Source organism: Eleginops maclovinus, chromosome 2 (assembly GCF_036324505.1).
Source record: "Eleginops maclovinus isolate JMC-PN-2008 ecotype Puerto Natales chromosome 2, JC_Emac_rtc_rv5, whole genome shotgun sequence".
NCBI lineage: Eukaryota > Metazoa > Chordata > Actinopteri > Perciformes > Eleginopidae > Eleginops > Eleginops maclovinus.
The window spans coordinates 21,292,281-21,319,491 of record NC_086350.1 but is presented as its reverse complement, the minus strand read 5'-3'; the positions used below and the strand labels follow the sequence as shown (position 1 = coordinate 21,319,491).

Sequence of the window (27,211 nt, the reverse complement as noted above, 5' to 3'; positions counted from 1 at the left end):
TGTCTCCAGTGATCTGTGAGATTGTACCATACACCTGCTCATCAGAAAATGGAAGACTTAGTCCTTGGCTTTCCAGTTGTTTCACATCATTTATCAGCGGTTCCAGTATAACATCAAAACCATATTTTTGCAGATCTGGTGTGTGAAAAAGTGATACTAAATGGATGTTCATCAAAATCGAATTACATTTTGGAGGTTTCTTATGATGAAATAAATGCAACCAATTTTGTGAATTCTGCGTTTTGAGCCAAGAGGATTGGCTGTTTCAAAATCATCATAGTATACAGTGGGGAGAACAAGTATTTGATACACTGCCGATCTTGCAGGTTTTCCCACTTACAAAGCCTGTAAAGGTCTGTAATTTTTAATCATAGGTACACTTTAACTGTGAAAGACGGAATCTAAAACAAAAATACAGAAAATCACATTGTATGATTTTTAAGTGATTAATTTGCATTTTATTGCCTGACATAAGTATTTGATCACCTACCAACCAGTAAGAATTCCGGCTCTCACAGACCAGTTCAAAAAGACTCCATGAATAACACACTTGGAAGCGAGGATACCCGGCCTGGAGGAAGCCCGGGGTCCCCTTCTGGAGCCAGGCCCAGAAGGAGGACTCGTCAGCGAGCGTCTGGTGGCCGGGCTTGCCACGGAGCCCGGCCGGGCACAGCCCGAAAAAGCAACGTGGGCAACACCTCCGCTTCTCCGTCCCGCGGGCCACCACCTACGGGGAAAAAACGATGGGGTTGGGTGCGCTGCCAGAAGGGTGGCAGTGAAAGCAGAGGGTCTCGACGGACCAGACTCAGGCGACAGAAGCTGGCTTTGGGGACGTGGAATGTCACCTCTCTGGGGGGGAAGGAGCCGGAGCTTGTGCGGGAGGTGGAGCGTTACCAGTTGGATCTGGTGGGGCTTACCTCTACGCACAGCGTCGGCTCTGGAACCTTACTTCTTGGTAGGGGTTGGACTCTATTCTTCTCCGGAGTTGCCGAGCGGGTGTGGGGATACTCACAAGCCCCCGGTATCGTGCTGCTTTGTTGGAGTTTACCCCAGTGGACAAGAGGGTCGCCTCCCTACGCCTGCGGGTCATGGGGGGGAAAACTCTTGACTGTTGTGTGTGCTTATGCACCAAACAGCAGTTCAGAGTATTCGGCCTTCTTGGAGACCCTGAAAGAAGTCCTGCATCATTCTCCCAGCTGGTGCACGATCACCGGTCTTTGCTTTTGAAAGAGTTTGTGCGGTACTTCCCGACCACAAAAGACCCACGGACTGTGAAAGAATGGATCCGCGACGCATTTGTGAACAAACCTGGTGAATCGAGCCTGTCCGTGCAAGAAGATCAACTGCTCGACATTGCAAATGACGGTGGCCTTAAAAGTACGTTTCAGACCACAACTGTGCCAGAGTTCTGGATTAAAGTCAAGGCAGAATATCCAGAGATAGCCCAAAAGGCATTGAAAACCCTGCTTCCATTCCCAACCTCCTATCTTTGTGAAGTGGGATTTTCTGCAGTGACGGCAACGAAAACAACACTACGCAGCAGACTGGATGTACAGAACACACTTCGGGTGTCATTGTCTCCCATTACCCCAAGATGGGACCGGCTCGTTGCAGAGAAACAAGCTCAGGGCTTCCACTAATTGTCATTATTATTATTATTATTATTTTATTGACTTGTTATATAGAAGTTATTAGTAGGCCTATTTCTCCTACGTTGAATGCACTGATAAGTCGCTGTATTTCAAAATAAACCTCATCAGTGCAGTCACTTGAATCGAGTTTTTATTATAATTATTTCTTATTCGAAAGGATTTTCGTTTTAAAATAAATAATTTCGTTCACAGAGATGTTGTTGATTATTAATTTATTAACAAAAGGTTGTTTATTGTCTGTTGATGTTTGCATTTGACATAAAACCACTGCAGATGATTTATTATTAGACTACAGCCGTCCTGGCGATGCGTCATTAACGATTATCGAGCAAATGTAGGCCGGAGAAAATGAAGGCCGGTCCTTGAAAATATTGTCTTAGATGAAACCGGTCTGTGGCGCAAAAAAGGTTGGGGACCGCTGCTCTAGCCTCCTAAGGCTTAGCGGTCACATGCGTGGACAGCACTCTTTAGCTCATATGTCCACAATCGTGTTCACTGCTGAATTGGGGTTGTTATGGACATGTACGTGGGCACTTACACTGCCATCTGGTGGTGTCAGAAGAATCTAACATACTACGGTAAAAATTCTAAATGGCGGCGAACATGAGGGAAGATTCAAGTGGCCGCTCCAAACACAAACATCGACCAGGTAAGAAGTCCTGTGTTATTTTATGGCTTATTCTTATTTAGATATTTATAGAAGCGTTGGACATTTGTTGTGACAAGCAAATTTGGAAAAAAAATTGTAAAAATAAGAACTTAGCATCAGTGGCGCGGGAAGGGGGGTGCTGAGGGTGCTGCAGCACCCCCTGTTTCACCCTCAGCACCCCTCAGCACCCCCTGTTGGCAGGCGCTGGATTTTTTTTTTTTTTAATTAAAAAAATAAAATAAATTACTAATTCGCTTTATATTTTCGTATATCAAATGATGAGGCAAATAGCAAAAAAGGGATATGGATAGGTTCGAATATAGGCTGCTAAAAATAAAATTGACTTGTAGAGGTGAACGTGACGGTCGTGAGTGACCTCTCATGACATGACTTACTGAGTGAAAGCAAGCAGGCTAGTTAGCTGGAAGTAAGTATGTCGCAAATAAGAATACACGATTTTTTCAAACGCGCTAAAATTAGCAAGCTCTCACCTGATGTTGATGTTGATGTTTCCTCGTCCATCGCAAACTCTGTTGGGGCAGCAGCAGATGAAGAGCCAGAGTCAATAACGGTAGCAAGCAACTCCGCTAACGGTAGCAGCACAGTCTTAGCATCTAGCACCAGCAACGTAGAAAGATTCGAAAAGCCATGTCAGCTAAGTGACTTCAGTTATCCTGGAAGGAGGTTCGGGACAGAAACCTTTGAAAGGTCTTTCCAGCCAAGCTGGATTTCAAAGTGGCAATGGCTACACTATGTTACCGATAAGGATTATGTGCTGTGCTTTGTGTGCTGCAAAGCCAAAGAGAAGGGGTTCCGCCATTCAGAGGGAAAGAGTTCATTCATCAGTGGAGGATTCACGAACTGGCGCAAAGCTACAACCAAATTTGCCATTCATGACGTCTCTGACCTTCACCTGGAGTCGGTGAGAATGCTGGCATCTCTGAACCAAAAGCCGATATCCGCAATGATATCCGAACATGCAGCAAATGAACAGAAAGTAGCGAGTACTGTACTGGAGCTGCTGTTTAGATCTATTAGGCTACTTGCTCGTGAAGGAATTCCATTGAGGGGGCATAACCATCGGGATGGCGTGCTCTGGCAGATGATGTTGGAGAGAACGTACGACAATCCCAAAGTACGTGATTGGATGCGGCGCAGAGACAACTGGATGTCTGACACAATCCAGAACGAGATTTTGGAAATTCTGGCACACGCTGTGCAGAGACACATTGTGTCAGATGCTAGAGGAAGCGCTTTCTTTGGACTTACGGCCGATGGAACCACCGACGTAAGTTCCAATGAACAGTTTTCATGCAGCTTACAGTACGTGGGGAAAGATCTTTCTGTTAATAATGTTTTTCTTGGATTCTATAATGCGCCGGATTCCACTGCAGACACACTCTTCTCATGCATCCGAGACTTTTTTATTCGTCTTAACTTGCCCATGGATCGTCTTCAAGGCTTTTGCTTTGACGGCGCCAGCAATATGTCTGGCCGCTTTGCGGGTGTCCAGGCAAAACTTAAAGAACAATGTCCTGGTGCACTATACGTTCACTGTGCCAACCATGCATTGGATTTAATATTGCAAGAGGCTGCAAGGGAGGTACAACTAGTCGCTGACACACTCACATTTGTTCAGAATCTTTCTGTGATAATAGGAGAATCAGCAAAGCGCAAGGCAATCTTTCAGTCATGTTTTGGAGGTGATGACGTTGTCTGCAACCTGCTGTCACTGTGCCCAACAAGGTGGGCTGTACGCACAAAGGCTATCAAACGCGTGTGTTGTTCATATGGTGTGGTTTTAGAGACAATTAAAGTGCTGCAGCAAGACAAATCGATGAGAGGTGAATCACGTGCTAAGTTGGCTGGTCTTTACATACAAGCAACGAAGGGGAAGACCTACTTTGGCCTTGTCAGCTGTGAGGCCCTTTTTGAGCCATGTGAAGAAGTGGCCAAAGTACTCCAGCACAAGAAGGCGAATGTTGGGGGTGCCTTGGAGTGTGTCAGTGTACTTAAAAAACAAATGTGTGCACTGAGAGAAGATACATGTGTGAAAGACCTGATCAGAAAAGTGGAAATGTGTGCAGCACAGTATAACTTGAAAATGCCCCATCCACCCAGAACCAGCAAAACTCCAGCTCGTCTGAGAAACACACAGGTAGCGGAAGACATCGCACCACGCACAGGACACCAACAGTGGCAGCGGGAGTTCTTTGAGGCTGTGGATATTGTAACATCAGAGCTAGACCGTCGCTTTGACCAGCCTGGGATGAAAACAGCAGCCAAGAGAGAGAAAACTATCACTGATGCTGCCAGTGGACTTTATTCAGGTCTGGATGACATTGCCCCCCATCTCCCTACCCAGATAGACCAGTCTCGCTTGCACATGCAGCTCACACTGTTGGGTAGTCTTACCAAAGACAAAGGGCTCCGAACATCTACAGACATCGCAGAGTTTTTGGGCAAACTGCATCCTCAAACTAGAGAATTGATGAATGAAGTGGAAAAGTTCATGGAACTTTGTCTCTCGCTGCCTGTGTCTGTTGCCTCTTCTGAAAGGTCGTTCTCCACACTCAGGCGGCTAAAAACATGGTTGAGGAGTACGATGACTCAAAAAAGGCTCACACACCTGGCTTTGTTGCACGTCCATCAGGAAACTTTAGATATGTTGGACATTCAACCTTTGATGAAAGCCTTTGTTCAAAACACAGCAGAACGCAAGGCCACCTTTGGTATCATCAATTAAAAGTAAGCTGAGTCCCACCAAGTTGTCTCCCACCAATCAGTTTGATATGCAATGTATAGTTTTGTCATTGATGTCTTTATTGTGTGTTTATATATGCTTTTTGCACTATGAATACCTCTATATAGCATACCTCTATTGCAAATGATTTTGATGCATACCTTTGTGCTGCCACTTAGTTAAAATGTCAAATTGTAAATATTTTAGTGTTCAATGGATTTTACTGCTGCCTACACCAAATGTACTGAATAGCTACTTGTTAATTTTTTACTCAGTTGGCTCTCATCACTCTATATAGCATACCTCTATTGCAAATGATTTTGATGCATACCTATGTGCTGCCACTTAGTTATGATGTCAAATTGTATTGTTATTGTTTTTTTAGTGTTCAATGAATTTTACTGCTGCCTACACCAAAATGTTGTACTGAATAGCTACTACTTGTTAATGTTTCACTCAGTTGGCTCTCATCTCAGATCAGCTGGGGTGTGTTGTTATAAATATGGTTACATACCATTGGCTGGCTATATACCATTCAAGAGCTAGTTATTAACTCTTAATAAAAGTATTTGTAGCAAACTTGAAACAACTATTTGTTTAATTGAATCATCATTTCCCCAACATTTCCTTCATATACTGTTATTTACATGTAATATAATATGCAATGCAATAGAAATGCAGTGTCCATGAGGGAGTAGGCCTAATGGGCTATTATACTTATTTACAACACAATATTGAGAGACACAAGATTAAGAGACTGTTTTAATTTAAAATGTTTAGAATGTAAAGGTCATAAAGGTAACTGACAGTGCAGACAAGAGACTGGTGAGCTGTCAAAACGATGAAGATCAAGACAATTGTATTTATCATGGTCTTAGTAGACATGAATGATACACATTAGGCTAGCTGATGAGCATGAATGACAAGCCGTTTTTTGTATTAGAGTGCCATCTATTGGGCACAATTGGTAATTCGCTACTTGCATTAAGCTTTGTGACGTACTTCCGACTCTGTATTTTTACTGTAACGTTAGGCTACTTTTTAAACAACAATGCGTCTGCATGACACTAGGCTACACATTAACTTTTTGTATTAAGTCCCTGAACCGTCTGCACTGGACATGTATGCATCAGCTACGGAAGACCTGTCCAAAGAAGTAGAGGATCTGAGAAAGGAAATACGGGAGTTACGTGCACAGTAAAATAAAGGTCCAGCGAGATATTGGCGCAGTGGTTTGCTGGCTCCGACGCAGACATCAGATTCTACTCCAGGTAACGTTAGATCTAAGTTGTGCTAGTCAGCTAACTAACTGTCTGACTTTGACCAAAGTAGGCTAATAAACATCAGTTAAATTATAAAGAATCCTATCGTAAAACTATCGTAAAAAAAAAAGTTAATGTGCCTAGGCCTATGGTTGATGACATATGCCTGCATATGTTATCTGAGTGTAGAATATTGAAATTTGTGGCTGCAAAGGACATTTCTAAAACGTCTCACCCTCAACCGTACACCGCGCTAAAATTACGTATTTAGCAGTCAAAATTCAAAACATTTATAGGTGGAGAAATCGTTGGACATTCCTTATTTTTTTCTTATTCAGCACCCCTGGTCAAAAAGAGGTTCCCGCGCCACTGCTTAGCATATCACTAAACATTAAGTACACGTATGTGTACTTATGGACTAACGCTCCTCAAAACAGCTAATATGCTAGTAAACATGCACACATGTAAAATGAGAAAAAAAGTATCTCTGGTGCAGCTAAAAAGCTGTACATTGTCTAAATATAATAAATAACAATTCAATCACTAAATACATATATACATACATAGATTAGTGGGTTAAAAATGTCAGTAAAATGTAATATGCTAGTAAACTAAACTAGCTTGCAGCTAACTCTGCTGCAGCTAAAAGCTGTTCATTGTACCACTGAAATAATGTACAAATAAATAATGCATAAGTACATGAATGTCATTGATTTGTATGTGAATTTGTCATGTTTTTATTTCCAGAGCGTTTTTCCTTGCAAAAAGCTATGGAGCTACTTGGGTTAATTGATGGAAACAACTCAGATTTGGACTTGTCTGACAATGATGATCCCATCCTGGATGAAAATTACCAACCATCACCACAGGAGCAAAGCAGCAGTGAGGATGAGGGTGACAGTAGTGATGATGAGGACCCCATTCCTGAGCCCACTGAGCACAGCAGAGGACGTAAACGTGTCCGTGGTGCAGATAATGGTTAGCCAAGACCCAGTAGATTTTTGTTTATGTTATGTAGTTAGGGCTTCGGGCTACGCAAAGGATTGAAGGCAAAATGCTTATTTACAACACTTGTTGACAGGTTCATTGACAGGGACAGAGAGTACAGGGACAGGTTCATCCAGCACTCCCAGGCGTCAACGTCGAACTGAGACAATTGAGACTGATAGGTCAGAAAATGACTCTGAGGAGCCGACACCAGGACCAAGCAAAACCAAAAAAAAGAAAAAGGGAGAGTCCAAACAAGGTAATTGTTATTATTTTAGCACGCCTTGAGGGTAAATCTTCAAATTTCATGTAAAAGTATTTTATGCACCAATACAATTTTGCTTACATGGGTAAAATGTAACTTACTGCAATAAATACTATTTCATTCTGATTCTGGTTGTGCAGGACGTGGAATACGCTGGAAGGCTACTCCATTGATGCCAAACCTTGCAGAGTATCAGCATCAGGACGAAACTGATCTAGACAGACATGGCTGGAACCCACTAGACTATTTTGAACAGTACATAGATAGAGATCTGATGACACTGATTTCAGAATGTTCGAATGTAATGACACTGTCTAAGAGTGGGGACCCACTCAACATGTCAGTTGATGAGGTTTACCACTTTTTTGGTGCCTGCATTTTGATGTCCTGCATCAGGTACCCAACCATAAGAATGTATTGGTCCAAAGCACTGAAAATCACTGCCATCACTGACAGATTCACGCGAGCCAGATTCTTCAAACTGAGGGGAGCAATAAAAGTGGTAATTGATGATGATGTGCCTGAAGACCTGAGGAAGTCTGACAAATTCTGGAAGGTGAGGCCTTTTCTCGATCGGATTCTGCTAGGCTGCAAGTCTCTGAACCGTCCTGATTGCGCATCAATTGATGAGCAGATGATACCCTTCACGGGAGCCTGTCCATGCAGGCAATATCTGCCAATGAAGCCAAACCCAGTTGGCATAAAGAACTTTGTTTGTGCTACAGCAGATGGCATTGTGCTCGACTTTGAGCTCTATCAAGGTACAAATTCACTGATTGAGAAGGTTGAAGAACCCGAGGGCCTGGGTTTGGCAAGCTTAGTCATCGAGCGTCTGTGCCAAACTCTTCAACGTGGCACAAAAGTATATTGCGACCGGTTCTTCACCACAATCAAAGGTGCGCAAAAAATGATGGAGAAGGAGCTGTACATCACAGGTACAATAATGAAGAACCGACTCACTGGAGCGAACCACAAGTTACCCAGTGACAAAGACATGAAAAATGCAGGAAGAGGTACCTCAGCAGAAGTGTCCGCTGAAGATGGAAAGTTGTGTGTAGTCAAGTGGTATGACAACAAACCAGTATTGATGATGTCTGTTGTTCATGGTACACAGCCTGAAGACACCTGCCAGCGCTGGGACAAGAAGATGAAACAATACGTCACTGTCTCGCGACCAAGCATTGTCCATCAGTACAACAACAAGATGGGTGGAGTTGACTTGATAGATAGAATGATTAGTTACTATCGCATGAGCACCCGTACTAAGAAGTGGACAATGCGGATGGTAATGCACTTCACCGATCTGGCTTTAGCCAACAGCTGGCTACTCTACCGCAAAGACCATGCAATATGTGCTGGACCAAAGACAAGACACATCCAGTTCCTCCAGTTCCGTATGGAAGTGGCAAAGATCCTCTTGGCCCAGCATCACGGTGCAGATGCTGACCTATCGGAGGAAGATTCAGAGGAAGATTCAAATCAAGGGGTAAAACGTCATGTGACAGAGTTGCCCCATGTCTCCGTCCGCAGAAGGGCTAATGCCCACCTCCCAGAGATGATTGGCCTGAAGAATGCGATGCGCTGCAGACAACCAGGCTGCACTGGAAGAACCCGAGTGCGTTGTGTTACCTGCAAAGTGTTCTTGTGCTTACAAACCGAACGCAACTGTTACTCAGTTTTTCACACATAGATGGCAGTGATTTTCAAGGTGTGTACATGATCCTACATGAATCTCCACATGTACTCCTTGTGACATCATTGCTGTGTGTGTGTGTGTGTGTGTGTGTGTGTGTGTGTGTGTGTGTGAAAATGAAATGTTTCCCTGTTGTTTTAACTTTCTGATCAAAACATGTTCAAAAATGTGTGTCTATGTGAAAAAAACTGCTGTTCAAGGTGGAAATAAATAGTTTTTCATTCTATTACATAAAGGTGACTTAATTGTGTTTTATGGAGATTCGGAACAAGAATCCACATATGTGGACATCATTTTTCTCTAAAAGTACACCACATCTAAAGATGAAAATTAGTTTTTATTCTAATTAGGTTCCAAAAAGCCCAAATAGCAAAGAGAAATAAAAAATGCATGTAAAAAAACATCTTGGGCCTTAGGAGGCTAGAACAGTGTTTCCCAACCACTGTGCCGCGGCACACTAGTGTGCCGTGACAAATCATCAGGTGTGCCGTGGAAAATTATCCAATTTCACCTGATTGGTTCTAAGTGAGCGGCATGTAGTGACAGCAAAACAATTCGATGCTCTTCCAATAGAGGGCAGTGTATCAGAGCGATATGTCGTGACGGTAATGCTAGTTGTTGCTGGTTTGGTTGCCAACGGTCTTAAAAAATACAAAGAAGAAGAGTGATATGTCCCGCAGCAGCCGGAAGTTCATAGCCATGCTTCGAGTGAGACAGTGCAGGTGATAACTATGGATAAATATTTGAAAAGAAAAAGTACTCAATCTGACCTGGGTCCTGAAGAAAATTCCGACCCAGATGAAAGCCCTAGCACGAGTACTGGTCAGAAGAAAACAAAAAAGGTGAGCCCAAGACAGTACAGTGAAAGTTATCTTGCCTTTGGATTTACCTTTACCGGGGAACCAAGTGCTCCAACTCCGCTATGCCTGGTGTGCGGGGAAAAGTTGTCCAACAGTGCCATGGTTCCAAGTAAACTCAAACGCCATTTAGAGACAAAACACCCGTCACTTCAAAACAAGAATACAGACTATTTTGTTAAACTGCGTGAACAGACTGGGAAACAGGCAGCGTTATTGAGGAAAACCACCAAGACGGGTGAAAAAGCTCTTAAAGCTAGCTACCAAGTTGCTGAACTCATCGCCAAATCAAAACAACCACACACCGTGGCAGAGACATTAATAATGCCTGCATGCAAAATTATCTTGCAAGAGATGCTCGGCCCTGGCGCCGTTAAAGAATTAGCCCAAGTCCCCTCTTTCAAATAATACAATTTCCAGACGTATTCAAGACATGTCTGCAGACATTGAAAAGATTTGTGAACAGTACAGACCTGACCAGAGGAGTCCTGTCTGTGACCATCTTCAGTGTGACTCGGTCTGACAGCGGGATCTACACAGGTCTTGCCGTAGACAAGTTTACAGGCGACGAGTTCACCTGTTCTGCTGAATTGATCGTTGGAGCGCCTCTTCCTGCCACCACTCAGCGGATCCAGGCGGTGGAAGACCAGGACGCTACAGTCTGGTGTCGCTTCAATCGCCCCGACAACTTCAGCGCTAGAGCAGTGGAGTGGATATATAACAACTTCAAGATCGTCTTTGTTTTTCGAAATCAACGGATTAATCCTGAATCAGCAGATGCTCAATTCAAAAACAGGACTTCTGTGAATGCGTTTTGCTGCTAATTCACCCGACGGCTCGCAGCTTTTGCCCTCCTGCAAGAGAGGCAACGCTTTCTGTCCCGTAAATCCTCCCCCTGTGAATTTACGGCCGTCGCTCCACAATCCTACCTGCTGCCTCACTGCTGCCTGAGGCCTGCTGCTGCACTGCTCTGCTACACTGCTCTGTGGTAATCCTACCTGCTGCCTCACTGCTGCCTGAGGCCTGCTGCTGCACTGCTCTGCTACACTGCTCTGTGGTAATCCTACCTGCTGCCTCACTGCTGCCTGAGGCCTGCTGCTGCACTGCTCTGCTACACTGCTCTGTGGTAATCCTACCTGCTGCCTCACTGCTGCCTGAGGCCTGCTGCTGCACTGCTCTGCTACACTGCTCTGTGGTAATCCTACCTGCTGCCTCACTGTTGCCTGAGGCCTGCTGCTACACTGCTCTGTGGTAATTCTATCTGCTGCTTCACTGCTGCTTGCTGCCTATGGCGTGCTGCTACACTGCTCTGTGGAAACCCCATCTGCTGATTCATTGCTGTCCCATGCGTCATGTACTCCTCTTACCCTGCCTAGCCTGCTTGCTTGCTGGCCCTTTGGTTAATTAGCCTGCTTGCCTGCTATCCCTTTGATTAATTAGCCTGCTAGCCCCTTGGTTAGCTATCCACATTGCCTGCCAGCTAATCTAGCCAGCCTCTGCCTGCTATCTGCTCACCAGTGCCTGCTAATGTTTCTGGTGGTTACTTGCTAACACTCATGTAGACTATGGACTAACAAGTCCGTGACTGTGGATATACAACTTGTGGGTGAGTGTGACCTAACTTATCCAGCTAACTGTGCTAACTGTTAGCAGCAACTTTTTTTCCTCGAACCTAGCATGGCCTGCCTCAAACTATTCAATGTCCTCCTTCTCCTTGCTTTCCTCCTTACTGTCTCGCCCCCCTCATCAGTTGCGCACATGGGGAAGTTGATATTCTTCGACCCCCCTCATTTGCCGGACCATCAAACTGACTCAGTCAACATCTATAATAGAGACTTGGCTTCCCTGCTGTTTACACTGTCTCTGGGGTCACCATCAATTGTAAACATTACTATTCCTCCTCTGTCTTCATGTTATGTTATGAGTCTTCTCAGCAATATGATTATTTTACCTTCTAATCTTCCTACACTTGACAAATGTAAACACAATGACTCATCCTCCCTTTGCCGTGCTCTGATTGTGTTACTACTCATAATCTCTGGTAATGTTCATGTCAACCCTGGTCCTTTTGATACTGTTCCCCCCCTCAATGGTTTTCAGTCACATGATCTCTGTTTCCATGATTTTTGTGTTAGAAACAATATGGGTTTTCTGCATGTAAATGTAAGAAGCTTGGTGCCAAAAATGGACCAACTTAAAGTCTGGGTGGAATCCTCCAATCCCCATGTCCTTGTCCTGACTGAGACATGGCTCCGTAATTCTGTCTCCTATCCTGATACCAACATTAATGGCTATAATCTATTCCGCCAAGACAGATCATCTAAAGGTGGAGGAGTAGCAATCTACTCTAAAGAACAACTACACTGCTCAGTGGTACTTGCCAAGTCTATTCCGAAACAGTTTGATCTCTTGATCATTCAGATAAGGCTATCGAATAATTTTTGTATTACAGTGGCCGGCTGTTATCGCCCCCCCTCAGCCCCTGCATGTACTCTTGAGGCTCTTAGTAGAGCACTGGCACCTTTCACTAAGTCTGAGCTTGTTCTGCTTGGTGATCTCAATTGGGACATGCTTAGGCCTCCTGAGAAAGTCATACAGCAGTTAGACTCCCTTAATCTCCAGCAAATTATCACCCAACCAACCAGGCTCAACTCCAACTGTCCGGAGAAAGCTACCTTGCTGGATGTAATTCTTACTAACACTCCCCATATGTATCAATCTGGTGTGTTCTGCAGCGACCTCAGTGACCACTGTTTTATAGCCTGCATTCGCAAAAACATCTCCACCAAACAGCCCATTACCATCAGCATTAAGCGCTGTCTAAAGCATTTTAACACCCAAGCTTTCCTCCATGACCTGGCCAATATTAACTGGCACAGAGTCAGCCTGGTTCCCTCTGTGAATGATGCGTGGTCTCTGTTCAAAGACCAGCTTAGTGCTGTGGTCAATAAGCATGCCCCCCTCAAGAAACAACGGTTGAAAAATCGTCACAGCCCCTGGTTCACACAAGAGCTCACATCTCTTCTCCATCAAAAGAATGCTGCATGGAGAAAAGCCCGTCTATCAAAGTCTCCCACAGACTTCCTCAAATTCCGGCAACTCCGCAATAAGGCTACACAAGCCGTACGCCAGGCCAAATCTGGTTACTTCAAGGCTCAATTCACACAATGTAGCTCCGATCCCAATGCTTTCTGGAAAACAGTAAGAAAACTTCAGAACAAGCCCTCAGCCATGCCTGTTTCACTCAAAGTCAATGATCTTGTCATCTCAGATAAGACTGCAATGGCAGATACTTTCAATAGTCACTTTATAAAGTCTGGCTTTGTCTTTGAGAACACACTGTCCAAAGGCCCTACTATATCGCCTTCCACAGCCCATAGTCTTCTAAGCCCCCCACACCTGCACCTTCCCACACACAGCTTCTCCTTTCGGCCTCTTACAGAGGGGGAGGTTTTAAAGGAACTGTCTGCTCTAGACCCCAAAAAATCAGCTGGGTCTGACAACCTTCCCGCATTTTTTATTAAAACTGCAGCTCCCATCATTGCAGCACCCATAACCAAACTCTTCAATCACTCATTCCATACGGCTGAAATACCCTTTGACTGGAAAGAAGCCATCGTCCTGCCCTTGTTTAAAGGTGGTGAGCAGTCAGATCCAAATAGCTACAGACCCATCTCCATCCTGCCCTGTGTGTCCAAGGTATTTGAGAAGCTTGTGAACAATCAGCTCACTAACTATCTTAATACTTTTGGTATACTCTCTGACGCACAGTCTGGGTTCCGCGCTGGGTATGGGTGCACAACAGCCACTTTAAAGGTATTAAATGACATTACATCCACGCTAGACACCAAACAACATTGTGCTGCTATTTTCATTGACCTTGCAAAGGCCTTTGACACTGTTGACCATCCCACCCTCATCAGCAGGCTGAGTAGTATTGGGGTCATAGGTCACTCGCTGGCTTGGTTCTCTCACTATCTATCTCACCGGGTGCAACGCGTAAGGTTCGATAACTCACTCTCTCACTCCCTCTCTGTCACAAAGGGTGTTCCTCAAGGTTCTATACTTGGCCCATCACTGTTTTCCATCTATATCAATAACATTCCCCTAGCTGCTGGCAACTCACTCATTCACCTTTATGCCGATGACACCATCTTATATGCCTCTGGTCCTTCTCCCTCCTCTGTCCAATCCACGCTCCAGGATAGCTTTCTCCAGGTACAACATGCCTTTACACAACTGAAACTGTCACTCAACACAACTAAGACAAAAGCCATGTGGTTTCATCGGAAGGGTGTACCCTCTCCGTCTCCCTTAAACATCTCCACCTGTGAGGGGGCAATCTTGGAGCAAGTCTCCACCTACAAATACCTGGGTATCTGGTTAGACACTACAATATGTTTTTCACATCACATCTCCCAGTTACAGTCTAAGGTGCGGGCTAAACTTGGTTTCCTTTACTGCCACCGCCACTCTTTCACTTCCTCTTCTAAACTCACGCTTATAAAAATGACTATTCTCCCCACACTTGATTTCGGTGACACTATCTATAGAACTGCCTCTAAGGGCACTCTTGCTAAACTGGACACACTCTATCACTCTGCCATCCGTTTTGCTACAAACGCCCCCCTAAATACTCATCACTGCAGTCTTTACTCTCTGGTAAATTGGCCATCGCTTCATACTCGTCGTCATATTCACTGGCTCACTCTCATTTACAAGACCATCCTTCATCAGACACCCCCCTATTTGTCCCGCCTGCTGCATCGTCTACCTACCACATATAACACTCGGTCCTCTCTTCGCATCCTGCTAACAACCCCTCAAACTAGATCCTCACTCGGCCTTGCATCATTCCAGTCAGCTGCTGCCACAGACTGGAACGCACTACAAACACACCTCAAACTGGTCACTTTCATTTCCATTCCGGCCTTCAAACACTCCATCTCACACCATCTCACTGATCCCTGCAAGTGTTTCCCCTCCGTCTAATCCTTCAGCTCAGTCTCCCATTTGTGCACCTAGGCCCGCTGATTTAATGGTTTTAATGATTTTGTATAACCAATCCTTGTTTTCTATGTCTTTGTATGTTTTTTAAGTGTCACCTATTTTTGTTTTATGTCAGGCCATCTTTGTAAATAAGAACTTGTTCTTAATGATCTGCCTGGTAAAATAAAGGTAAAATAAAAAATAAAAAAAAAGATAGTTTTGGAAAAGTTGCGCATCAGTGCTAAATTTGCATTACAACTTGATGAATCTACGGATATCAGTGGACATGCGCAACTTATGGCAAATGTGCGCTTTGTAGACGGAGACACCAGAGAAAAGTTTCTGTTTTGCAAGGAATTGCCAGAAAGAACAACAGGAGAAGAAATTTTTCGAGTTGTGTCAGAGTACATTGAACAAGGAGGACTGAAGTGGCAAGACTGCGTAAGTGTGTGCACCGATGGAGCAGCTGCCATGGTCGGGCGCACCAAAGGATTTGTTAACTGGGTGAAAGAACAACATCCAGATGTCATCGCGACGCATTGTTTTCTGCACCGGGAAGCACTCGTTGCCAAAACATCGCCAGAAGACCTAGTTCCTGTACTGGGAGATGTTGTGCGCATGATAAATTTTGTGAAAACGAGACCTGTGAAAAGCCGCATGTTCGCATCATTGTGTGAGGAAATGGGAGCGGAGCATAAAGTGTTATTGCTGCACACGGAGGTCCGGTGGCTGTCCCGTGGCAAAATTTTAGCTCGTGTGTATGAGCTGCGGGAGGAACTTAAAGTGTTTTTGACAAATGAGAAGTATGATGACGCTAAGTTGCTCTCAAGTGATGAGTGGTGTGCAAGACTAGCATATCTGGCAGATATATTTCAACATCTGAATGACCTGAACACACGAATGCAAGGCCGAAATGAAAACCTGCTCACAAGTACAGATAAAATACAGGGATTTCGTTCAAAGGTGCTGCTCTGGAAACAACATGTGGAAAGTGCCAATCTTGAAATGTTCCAAAACACACAGAAATGGCAAGAGAAATGGCCGAGTGTCAACAGTGCTGCACTGTGTGAGACAATAGGTAAACATCTGCAAAGTCTTGAGCAGAGGTTGTCATTTTATTTCCCTTCACTTTCCACTGATTGCCTTGACTGGGTGAGGAACCCATATAGCTCAACTGCAGTTGGAAGGGACATGACATTGCAGGAGCAGGAAGAAATAACTGAACTGAGACAGAATCGTGGTCTAAAGCTGAGCTTTGCTGATCTACCTTTGGACAGTTTTTGGCTGACTGCTGCCAAGGAGTTTCCTATTCTGGGAAACAAAGCAATTTCAGCTCTTCTCCCTTTCTCCACCACCTATCTGTGTGAGCTGGGCTTTTCAAGCATGACTACTTTAAAGACTAAGAAAAGAGAGAGACTCAGAGCTGTTGAGGAAGATCTTCGTGTTTGCCTTTCTTCAATTCCTGCAAGAATATCAGATTTGTGTTCAACTAAACAAGCCCAGGTTTCACATTGAGTAAGTAAAATGAGACTACATTTTCATTATATTTCATTATATAAACTTTTTGTGACATTTTTATTTGGTGGTGTGCCGTGGGATTTTTCTAACGTGAAATATGTGCCATGGCTCAAAAAAGGTTGGGAAACACTGCTCTAGAACACCCCATTTTAGGTTGAAGTATTTATTTTGTTTCCATTCTGTATTCAGATGAGTGAAAGGGTTTTCAAATTTTTCAAATCATTCATTTACAACAGATATGTTGGGGTCAGTTGTGGGTAAGGCAGAAATAATGGCCTGCTTCGCTTCCGAGCGAAGCTGACTTGTTAATTCCTCCAAATCTCCTACAAGTGAGGACACCAAACTGTTTGAAATGCCACTACCCTGCAGTTTGTCCACAATGGATGCGCACATTTCTTTTGATAAGTCCCTGGTAAGTCCTGAATCACTGCTCTCTGGAACATTGGAAGAACTAGACACCGGAAGAACACTGGAGGAACACTGAGGACAATTTGAGGAGTTAAATTGGTCCTCCAAAGCATGTGAAACTGGATCACTAGAGCAAGAAGAAACAGCTGAAGTTTCAGCAATTAGCTCAACATTGCTGAAGACAGTATTGAGGTGCTTCCTAAAGCCTGCATAAGTTTCGAACTGAAGCCTGCAGCTTGGCTGACAACAAAACAGCTTAAACTTAGGTCCAGGATAGTAACTGTGTTCACTTCTTAAATGTGAAATCAACTCCTGACTGCTGGGGAAAAAATTCTTACACATAAAACATGTAAGCATTTTGCTCACAAGGCCTCTTAGAGATCTCTCAGGTTGTGAGAGGTACCTCCTGGTTGAGGAGTTTGGCTCTCATGTCTCGAACTCTTGGTGACTCCTTCATTTTTCCCATATCAATGTTATAGACTGTTGTCTGCAGAAATGTGTAAAAATTAACAAGTGCACCATCGTACGATACATTGAAAACAAAATGAGCTTTAAAAACCTCATCAAATGCCCCAAGGAAGCGATTTGCCTGACAGGGGAGGAGACGCTTGTCCATGGAGACATAAAAGCTGTCAATCTTCCTCTTCTGGCGCTCAACAGCCAGGAGGTATGGCTGCTGGCTCTGCTGATTCCTGAGATGCTCATCCAAACTGCAGCAAGACTGGGGTTGACACAAGGACATGGACATTAGACACAGTAGTAAGTCAGAAAATAGCATTACATCCTATATAAACTCGACTGAAATTTGTTTCATCCACCTCTTTTACACATGAAACGAAGACAAGACAAATTATCATACCTATAAATTAACTATAATTACCTTATGAAAGACCACAAGTCTTTCGACTGCATCAGCGGCGCCGATTTTTGGACTTTTAGGTCCTCCTGGTGGCGGCGGAAGTAGATATAACAGCAACAACAGGGAGGCCATCTCAGGGTCATAGGCTATGGACAAAGTCAGGAGAATGAATTAACTGCAAATACTTCAAAAGTTCTTTGAGTTTCAAAGAGAACTAGAAAGAGGATTTCCTGTAGAAAATGTGTGTGAATGCTCAAGGCTGAACACCACTGCTGCAGCAATGCTGAAAAGTATAAGTTGTTCACCTATTTTTCCTTCATGTTTAAAAAAAACAAGTCCAGTAAAATATTTTTAAATCAATTGCCCTTTATTTATAGAGTCACAAGACTATTTAACTGAAAATGCTTATAGCAAATTCTATTCGCCTTATTCACCTGGCGGCCATTTTGAAACTCGAACGAGGCTGAGGGGTACACAAACCCGGAAGTTTGACTCCGACGCATACGATCTATGGAAGATTCAGCAGCACCAGCAATGGAAACTCCAGTGTGGACCACCAACCTTTCTTGTTTGCCAGAATTAACAATTCAAAATGTGGAGCAGTGGGCCAGTACCGACTGCAACATCCCCCGGGCGGTGTTAATTAAAGGATACAGTAGCTGGATCGAAGGTTTTATCCACGACATTGAAGGTAAGAATGGACGCTAATTTACCTCAGTTTCTGCTAGCGTGTAGCAGCTAGGGGTAGTAAGCTTAGCTGTGATATGGAGTTGTTGACTGTACTATGTTTGATTTTATTTAAAACTTAACATGTATTTAATCGACAGTTAATAGGAGCCCAACACACATATTTGTGAGGGCTAGGTCTTTTCCCTCGGTGCGGAAAAATGAGTCACCGTACAACATACAGGTATCATAGTGCTAAGTGGGCAAACTGCTCAGTTCGCAGAGCAGTGCCACAGTTTAAACCAGCTTGCTAAATGTTCATTATGAGTTTTATCAACGATGTACCTTTCCCTGTCTGACTGAAAATAACATGTTGATTTTATCTCATTAACATGTTATCTCTGGTTGATGTAATATCACATAAGCCTCATTGATATCTACTCAAATACAGTATTATCTTGTTTCAAATTAGCAAAGCCAGACAGCGCTAGGTGCATGTTGCTATTGCTTGTTGACAATGATAGTATAATGACAGTATAACTATCAGGTAAGTGATAAGGTAAGCTAAGTATTAACATTCATAAGATAAGAGTTGCTCAGTTCTTGGAGCAGTGTATCCAGGGTTGAGGAAGGTTCACTGCACACTCAGTGTATGCGTGTGTGTGTGGAGCAGTCGGTACTGGCCCACTGCTCCACATTTTGAATTGTTAATTCTGGCAAACAAGAAAGGTTGGTGGTCCACACTGGAGTTTCCATTGCTGGTGCTGCTGAATCTTCCATAGATCGTATGTGTCGGAGTCAAACTTCCGGGTTTGTGTACCCCTCAGCCTCGTTCGAGTTTCAAAATGGCCGCCAGGTGAATAAGGCGAATAGAACAAAACTAACTTGTTGCCTCATCCAGATCACCCCCTGGTGGACTCTCTGCTGACTGCACCATTTGACGCAGCTCTGGTGTTGAGGTGAGCTTCTTGGCTGACATTATACCTGAAGATCGGATCCCATCTCTGAAGCAATCTGTTTGATACCTCATCAAACAGCAGAGTGAAGTCTTGATTCACCTATAGGAAAGAAAATATACTACTACCACATTCAGCACAAAATGTCAACACATTCTATGGCTTTCATACTTACCAATCCTTTTGTATCCAGGAATCTTGGGAAGATGGAGAAGATATCAAGACTTTTGTCGGTGTCGTTGATAAGCTTCTGACGATGCTGAAAGGTCTCTCTCATCTTCTGGAAAACCAAGGAAGTGTTTGTTGTATGGTTAAGCAAAGAGATTGCTTCCTGGCATGCATCCCTGTCAAGCTGCTGTTGAACAATAGGGGACCTTTGGAAATGTAGGCCTCCTGAAGAAAACCAAACACACACTTTCAAAAAGAGCCTAGCAGATAGGTAAATGGAAACAGAACAGTATTATCTAGTTTGTTACTTTCTTACCTCCTCCTGGGGAAAAGGCAGTGAGGCTATTTGGAGGTGCAGATCCTCTTCGAATCTTTCTCTGGATCGTCTTCAGACGCCAAGAAATGTATCCGGTGCTGCTTGCAGCATCATAGAAGTGTTCCTAAAATGGAAATACATTCAGAATTAGTCTGTTGTCAAACTTATTCTCAAACTCATAATTTCCTAAGAAATCTCAGAATTTAAATCTTACTGTACTGCACACAGAACCCAACCCAAAACATGAAAATTATGTAAACAAAGAGTACAATAATAATGAATATACATAGCCTTTCTTGGAGTATGGGTCTTTGAGGGACGGGAACATTGTCACTATCCCAAGAGCGTACTCTTCTCTAACAGGTTTGGTGGGGAGTTGCCTGAGAAGAGAGATTAAATTAGCATTCAAGGACCAAGCAAAAAAAAAAGAAAGAAGTATATACACAAAGAACACACATACCCGTGTTTATCAATCATGTGTGCCACTATTATATTGACCATTTTTTCTGGAAGCATCTGTTAGAGGTTGTGTTGTGTGATATTCTTGGAGGACTTTGTCACCCCCTGAACTGGTTCCAAGTACAACTTTACAACTTCAATCAATTTAAAAAGATAGCAAAGAAGAAAAAGTTGTGATGAACAGCTTTTCTAAAGATGACAAATGTTTATGTTTTAAGAAACCTGTGAGAACTGAGCTTTGTCACAACTTTTTTAGCAGATGCTACATCAATTGTACCCTCAACTCTTGGTTTCTTCCTAGGGACCTCATCTAGGAGTATAGTTGATGTACTTGCACATGAACTGAAGCCCGAGTCAGACCACTCAGATGGAGAGGACAAGGAGCTACCAGAAAATTCTAAAAAGAAAAAAAAAGTCATGGCAACAACAGCACACCAGACTTAACTCATTTAATCAACTGATATCAGTCTTGAGAGTTGATTGGTCAAACTTTGTGTTTTCCAGCCACATTTGAACAAAAGTCAGACTAAATGTCCCTGAAAATATCAGGGAGTGTACCCACAAATAATGATAAATGTTGAATATTTGATCCACTTAAAGTTAATTTAAGTGTTCTAAAAGTTGTTAAAAATGATTGTTGCATTGCAAGAGTAAATTACATTTATTTCACATTAGACTGCATTTTTATTATTATGTCAGTTGTATGTCAGTGTCTGTGAAAAAAATACAGGTTACACCATGTCATTGATCCCTTTAAATTTCTCACCGTCATTTGAGAAAACAGTTAGAACTACATTGCCTTGGCTGAAAAGGTCACTGAAAATGTCTTCGTCAACTTCTGTCCCTGTCGCATCTTTGTACACTACTTTTGCATCAGGTGGCAGGCAAAATCTCTCGATGACTGAAAAAGATAAGATACAGAGTACCCATTTTAAGCGAGCACTGTTGCCTCACAAATGATTTCACATTCAATAAATTAATCCACCACAGTATGATTAAACAGACTTGGAGAGAATCCCCTACACAGAATACATTCCCTTTTCAGTCCAAAATTTTAAAAAGTGGATGGTTCTTCACCGATTTTATTAAACAAAGCATAAGTAAGATAAAAACAAACCTTTTTCATGGAACCGCACAAAATCAGACTGTCCATCAACCTCATCCAACTTCACATACTTCTGCTGTTGACAGTACCGAACCTGGACCAGCATTTTGCTGAGACAAGCAAAACACCAAATAAAACAAAAAAACACATCAGTAATAAGCACTTAAAGCCCATGGTACAGGTTAAACACCACTGTCGATTAATGGGTACATAAAGCGCTCAAAATGTTTATCATTCTTAAAATATAAATATCATGTCTCAAAATGTCCTTTTTTGGTATAAGCAGGGTTTTTTTTATGCAATTCTGTTAGGATGTCACATGAGGGAGTCGTGGTGGAATGTTAGCCTCAGCCTAGTGCTAGAACTATGGCAAGTGACTGGGATGAGGAAGAGGTGGCAAGAACCAACAACATTTATGATGGCCCACAGCCGTATAATTTCGACCCTGTCAGGCGTGAGAGGGCGAATAAGGAATTGCCGAGAACTAATGGCCGTCAAAGCCAATTAAATGCATGGTCTGAGGAGAATGAGAGGAGAGTTGGTGAAGTCTTTGTGCTTTTGCTATCATTTAGCAAGTCAACGTTTTTCTTAAAGCGATTGTTCGGCGTAAAATTGACCAAGGTTCATTTCCACCATGACATCCAGCCAAATACCCCCTCAGAAGCATTTTTAGCGATGGTCAACACTGGTCAAGATAGGGCTATCAGACGAATGGCTTAGTACTGGCGCGAATGGGACAGTGCTTATATCTCGTAAATTACCCCACTAATAATGCCTGGAATGTTACCAAACTTCTGCAGTAGAACACATAGGGTCTTAACTCACAAAACAAGGCATTGGAAGGTTTGTAAGTACACCAGGAGTTTATTTAATAGAACACTTGCCTGATAGCTTCTAGAAGCTCACGCTAACAACAAGCTCTCCGGTTTATAACTATAGCTTTTAGACCGCAACCTGGAAATATACAAATGGGTGGCATCTTGTCCTACCTTTCAACTCAAAGTATATATATATATACATAAATATATATTACTGCTGAACACTCTCTTATCGTCTCTTATTACTCGTCCCTCGTCACTCTCAAGGGTCTCAAAGCCGTCTTTCGCCTGTGGTCTCCCTTATGTGACGTAATGCAATGCATTGTGGGGGGAAAAGAGAATCATTGCAAACCGCTGTACAGTCTATGGTAAAATAGCAACTAATTATCGTATCTCATTCTATTTGCGATACCCAACAACATTAAATACAATGGATAACAGTTTAAATGTTTATTGCCAACAAGCAAATTGCGCAAATTTGTTGGAAAATTAACCTGCACCATGGGCTTTAATACTAAACGGAAACTGAAACAATTCAAGCAAAAATGATTAACGGTAAAAATCTCACATAAACATGGTATGCCAGTATCGTACGTCATACAGTGGTGTAGTGAGAATCAGTAAAGCTTTAAACTTAACAGTAATGTTAAGTTAACCAAACAAACCCGTAGCCGGCATGCTCCCAACTCCAAAAAACACACAACTATTGCCATGCGAAAGTTAAAGTCATTGTGCTCCATTTTGCTTCATTAACCTTCAGTATCAGACAAAATGTGCACATCCAAAATTATGCAGGTGCCTGAAAAAGCATCATTCACGTCTAGCGCAAAAGAAGACCTAAAAACACTGCTCTTACAAACGTTTAACATTGCATTAGCATTAGGCAAAACGGAATTGTTGAAACACCTTCCCCTCTGTTAAAAGCTCCTTTTTAGCGACCGAATATGCCATTGGTGTCGGCCAAACACTACACAGAAAAGTTACCGGTGTAAGACCGTGAACTTCACGTTAGCTTGTTAACGCTGTGCTAACTTTAGCCCAAAACTAAATATGAAGCTTTATTTTTAATTTACACCCCTTGAAGCCTGCATGAGACTTGGTAAAATGCAATGGATAATGTTTGTTCGTCTTTTCAATGTTTAATTGTTAGCCAATGGTTACATTAAAAAAAGGGAAAAAAAGCTAACATTAGCTGTTCAGTAACGTTACCCAACCACAGAAAAGCTTAGCAAAGTTGCCTATATATTTTCAGCAGATATTTCATTCAATACATTGCGTTTCTTTTGATATTGTTCCCGTAAGTTGAATTTGTACTTACCGCATGTGTAAAACTCTCCGCTGAACTCTGCACCCATTCCTGAAACCAGTAGCAGCACATGGAAGATGCGCAGCACAGTCGACTGTTAATTGATGCATGGATTCACCTGGGTCGAAGCCCAGGGGCCTATCAAGCAAGTTAACTCTGTAGAGATACAATTAATCTGTTCTTTACATCTCTAGAGTTAATTTTCTTGGGCTCGACTAACACTGTTAAAGAACTCCAACAATGAACACTGTTTGAATCAGAATGTGTTAAAATTACACTTTGAAAGTGGAAATCAACTCAGACATGTTTAACCCTGAAATTTCAACACTCAAATGTTTGCCGTGTAGGTGTAAACCATAAAATATCAAGTTTGATAATGATGGAATGTCACTTGTTCCCCCTGCCAAACAGTATAACTTTTATTGCACAATAGTGAGGATTTATTAATAGTATATTTCAATATACATCTAGTTTACTTAAATAACCCCAGGATGAGTGGCTGACTGGATCCAATGGCCTATCAGTCATCAAATTTAAAAGCAGCATGGGAATCGTTTTAGATGGACAAATAGGTTTTGAGGAAAAAGCCCTTCAATGAAAAGTGAGGTGGCTCTTAAAGGAATACTCCGGAGTAAATTCACCCTAGGTTAATTTGAACCGTGACATCCAGCCAAGTAGCGCACCCGAAGTTTTTCCAATCTTGTCCGAACATCAGCCGAGTTACGGAGTTCTCCCAAATAGCTTAGTACACGCGCTAACGGAACCTCGACCTATCTCCAAAATTACCACACTACAATCACCTGTTATGACACCAAACTTCTGCAGTAGTATAAATGTGGTCTGTACTCACAAAACGATGCATTTCGAAGTTTGTACATAGTCCAGGAGTGTATTAGTATCAACACAAGCCGAATAGCTTCTAATCTGCTAAAGCTGCGTCGACGTCACTTCCTTGATCTGGGAATAGCCCAGTGACGTCGACGCAGCTTTAGCAGATTAGAAGCTATTCGGCTTGTGTTGATACTAATACACTCCTGGACTATGTACAAACTTCGAAATGCATCGTTTTGTGAGTACAGACCACATTTATACTACTGCAGAAGTTTGGTGTCATAACAGGTGATTGTAGTGTGGTAATTTTGGAGATAGGTCGAGGTTCCGTTAGCGCGTGTACTAAGCTATTTGGGAGAACTCCGTAACTCGGCTGATGTTCGGACAAGATTGGAAAAACTTCGGGTGCGCTACTTGGCTGGATGTCACGGTTCAAATTAACCTAGGGTGAATTTACTCCGGAGTATTCCTTTAAAAGAGCCTTTGTGTGTTGGTGGACTTGTTTTGGGTCCGTCTTAAGCCCTCTCTCCGCGGATGCGGCGGGCCAGCTGGATGTCCTTGGGCATGATGGTGACCCTCTTGGCGTGGATGGCGCAAAGGTTGGTGTCCTCGAACAGGCCGACCAGGTAAGCCTCGCTAGACTCCTGCAGAGCCATGACAGCGGAGCTCTGGAAGCGCAGGTCGGTCTTGAAGTCCTGAGCGATTTCTCTCACCAGGCGCTGGAAGGGCAGCTTGCGGATCAGCAGCTCCGTGGATTTCTGGTAGCGACGGATCTCTCTCAGAGCCACGGTACCGGGCCTGTAACGGTGAGGCTTCTTCACGCCACCGGTGGCCGGGGCGCTCTTACGGGCAGCCTTGGTGGCCAGCTGCTTCCTTGGGGCTTTGCCTCCGGTGGATTTACGTGCGGTCTGCTTGGTTCTTGCCATGCCTGTTAAGTCTTTCTCTAATATGGAGAAAATGTTGTGAAAACATAAGTCATGCGACTCTTATAAGCTTTGGGAAAGGCTTATGAAATGGTGACGCTGCTTCAGACCTCTGGCCCCGGATTGGTGAGTTTTCCTTCTTGAGCTCAGCACCGCTTAGAGGTGCAACCCACCCACCTGAATCTCCGCTGCCTATTGGTGGATTATGTTTTTTTAAAAGCCCGACTAAAACCAGAGTGTGACGTCACCTGATCTGCTGATATATAAAGCAACGTTGCTGTCTTCGTTTTACCATATATCTTGTACCAACCTTGTGATCACATCTCAAAATGAGTGGAAGAGGCAAAACCGGTGGTAAATCCAGAGCAAAGGCTAAGACCCGCTCCTCCCGTGCCGGGCTCCAGTTCCCGGTCGGCCGTGTCCACAGACATCTGAGGAAGGGTAACTATGCCCAGCGCATCGGTGCCGGAGCTCCCGTCTACCTGGCGGCTGTGCTTGAGTATCTGACTGCTGAGATCCTGGAGCTGGCTGGAAACGCTGCCCGCGACAACAAGAAGACCCGTATCATCCCCCGTCACCTGCAGCTGGCTGTCCGCAACGACGAGGAGCTCAACAAGCTGCTGGGAGGAGTGACCATCGCTCAGGGCGGTGTGCTGCCCAACATCCAGGCTGTGCTTCTGCCCAAGAAGACCGATAAGGCTCCCAAGAAGTAAACGAACCGAACCATCGTAAACAAACCAACGACTCTTTTAAGAGCGACTCGCTCCTCTGATAAAGACACCAGTTTCCCAACGTTGAAATAACCAGACTCTGTATATATCAACACTAACTCGTCTTTAGCGTTAATTGTATTAATGTTGGCATAATGCTATCTCATGTTCAGTTGCATAATATTCCTCTGACGCCACTGCTCAATTTAAGCATGTGAGAAATGAGCAAGAGCAAATTCAAAGCCGTATTTGTTTTCGTATTCAGTTTTCAATCCACTTTGAGTTTGTTAGAAATGGCCACGTGGAATGCTTTGTTCAGTCTAAAGACTTCAGACAACAAAAATGTTTTATTGGACATCCTCTCACCTAACCAACTCATGCAATAAACTTGTGGTTCTGAAGCCATTTATGTTATGTTTTCAATGATTTCCAGTTATTTAATAAAGGGAGTACATGAAGTAAAAGTTGTTTGTTTTGTACCTGCCTATTAGTGAGCATTCAGTAAATCACAATACCTGTGCTGGAAAATAATTTAAAACTTCTTTACCTCATTTGTTTATTTTAATTCTATAACCTTGTAAACATTACAGAATCACTTGTCAGATGTTATGGTATGATTGAGACCTGTGTCCCGATCTACAACATTCTAAAATCTACATTCACGTCTATTATTTGACATTGACAAACGGACATGGTGTAATTACCTCTACCCTTGGATTGATTATTCGAGATATCCTGCCAAGATGTCCTTATGCAATGCTCTATTAATGATTATCCTTCTGATATCCAAAAACAAATATCTTAAATATTGTTAGCATTGTTTTCCCCTCACCATTTGCATTTATGCAAATTCATGTTCTTTGTTTTACCTCTGGATTGTTGTATGGAGGGACTGTTTCTAAAACGGATTCGACATAGTCTACTCCAAATAATTGATTTAGGTTTTAAAATAGGCATAGTTCTTCCACCGTTTTAGATTGTACCTTTATCTGAACAAACAACATACTGTAATGTATCAAGAATTTTCTTTTTGCTTTAGTTAATTCTTTACATTTAAATAAATGTGTCTCT

At 43.1% G+C, this 27,211-nt stretch overlaps 2 protein-coding genes across 2 annotated transcripts; one reads left to right on the top strand and one right to left on the bottom strand.

Annotated features, from left to right (window-relative positions):
• Positions 1-24,868: 24,868 nt before the first annotated feature.
• On the bottom strand, positions 24,869-25,570 carry LOC134873472 (histone H3). The gene has a single exon (XM_063897110.1). It carries the CDS (start codon positions 25,431-25,433, stop codon positions 25,023-25,025), a length of 411 nt encoding a protein of 136 aa, XP_063753180.1. The 5' UTR covers positions 25,434-25,570; the 3' UTR covers positions 24,869-25,022.
• Positions 25,571-25,707: 137 nt separating this feature from the next.
• Positions 25,708-26,604, top strand: LOC134873500 (histone H2A-like). The gene has a single exon (XM_063897159.1). It carries the CDS (start codon positions 25,760-25,762, stop codon positions 26,141-26,143), a length of 384 nt encoding a protein of 127 aa, XP_063753229.1. The 5' UTR covers positions 25,708-25,759; the 3' UTR covers positions 26,144-26,604.
• Positions 26,605-27,211: the final 607 nt, after the last annotated feature.

Excerpts from the sequence above, each read along its gene's own strand:
- LOC134873500 (XM_063897159.1), top strand. The coding sequence starts at position 25,760 with ATGAGTGGAAGAGGCAAAACCGGTGGTAAATCCAGAGCAAAGGCTAAG.
- LOC134873472 (XM_063897110.1), bottom strand. The coding sequence starts at position 25,433 with ATGGCAAGAACCAAGCAGACCGCACGTAAATCCACCGGAGGCAAAGCC.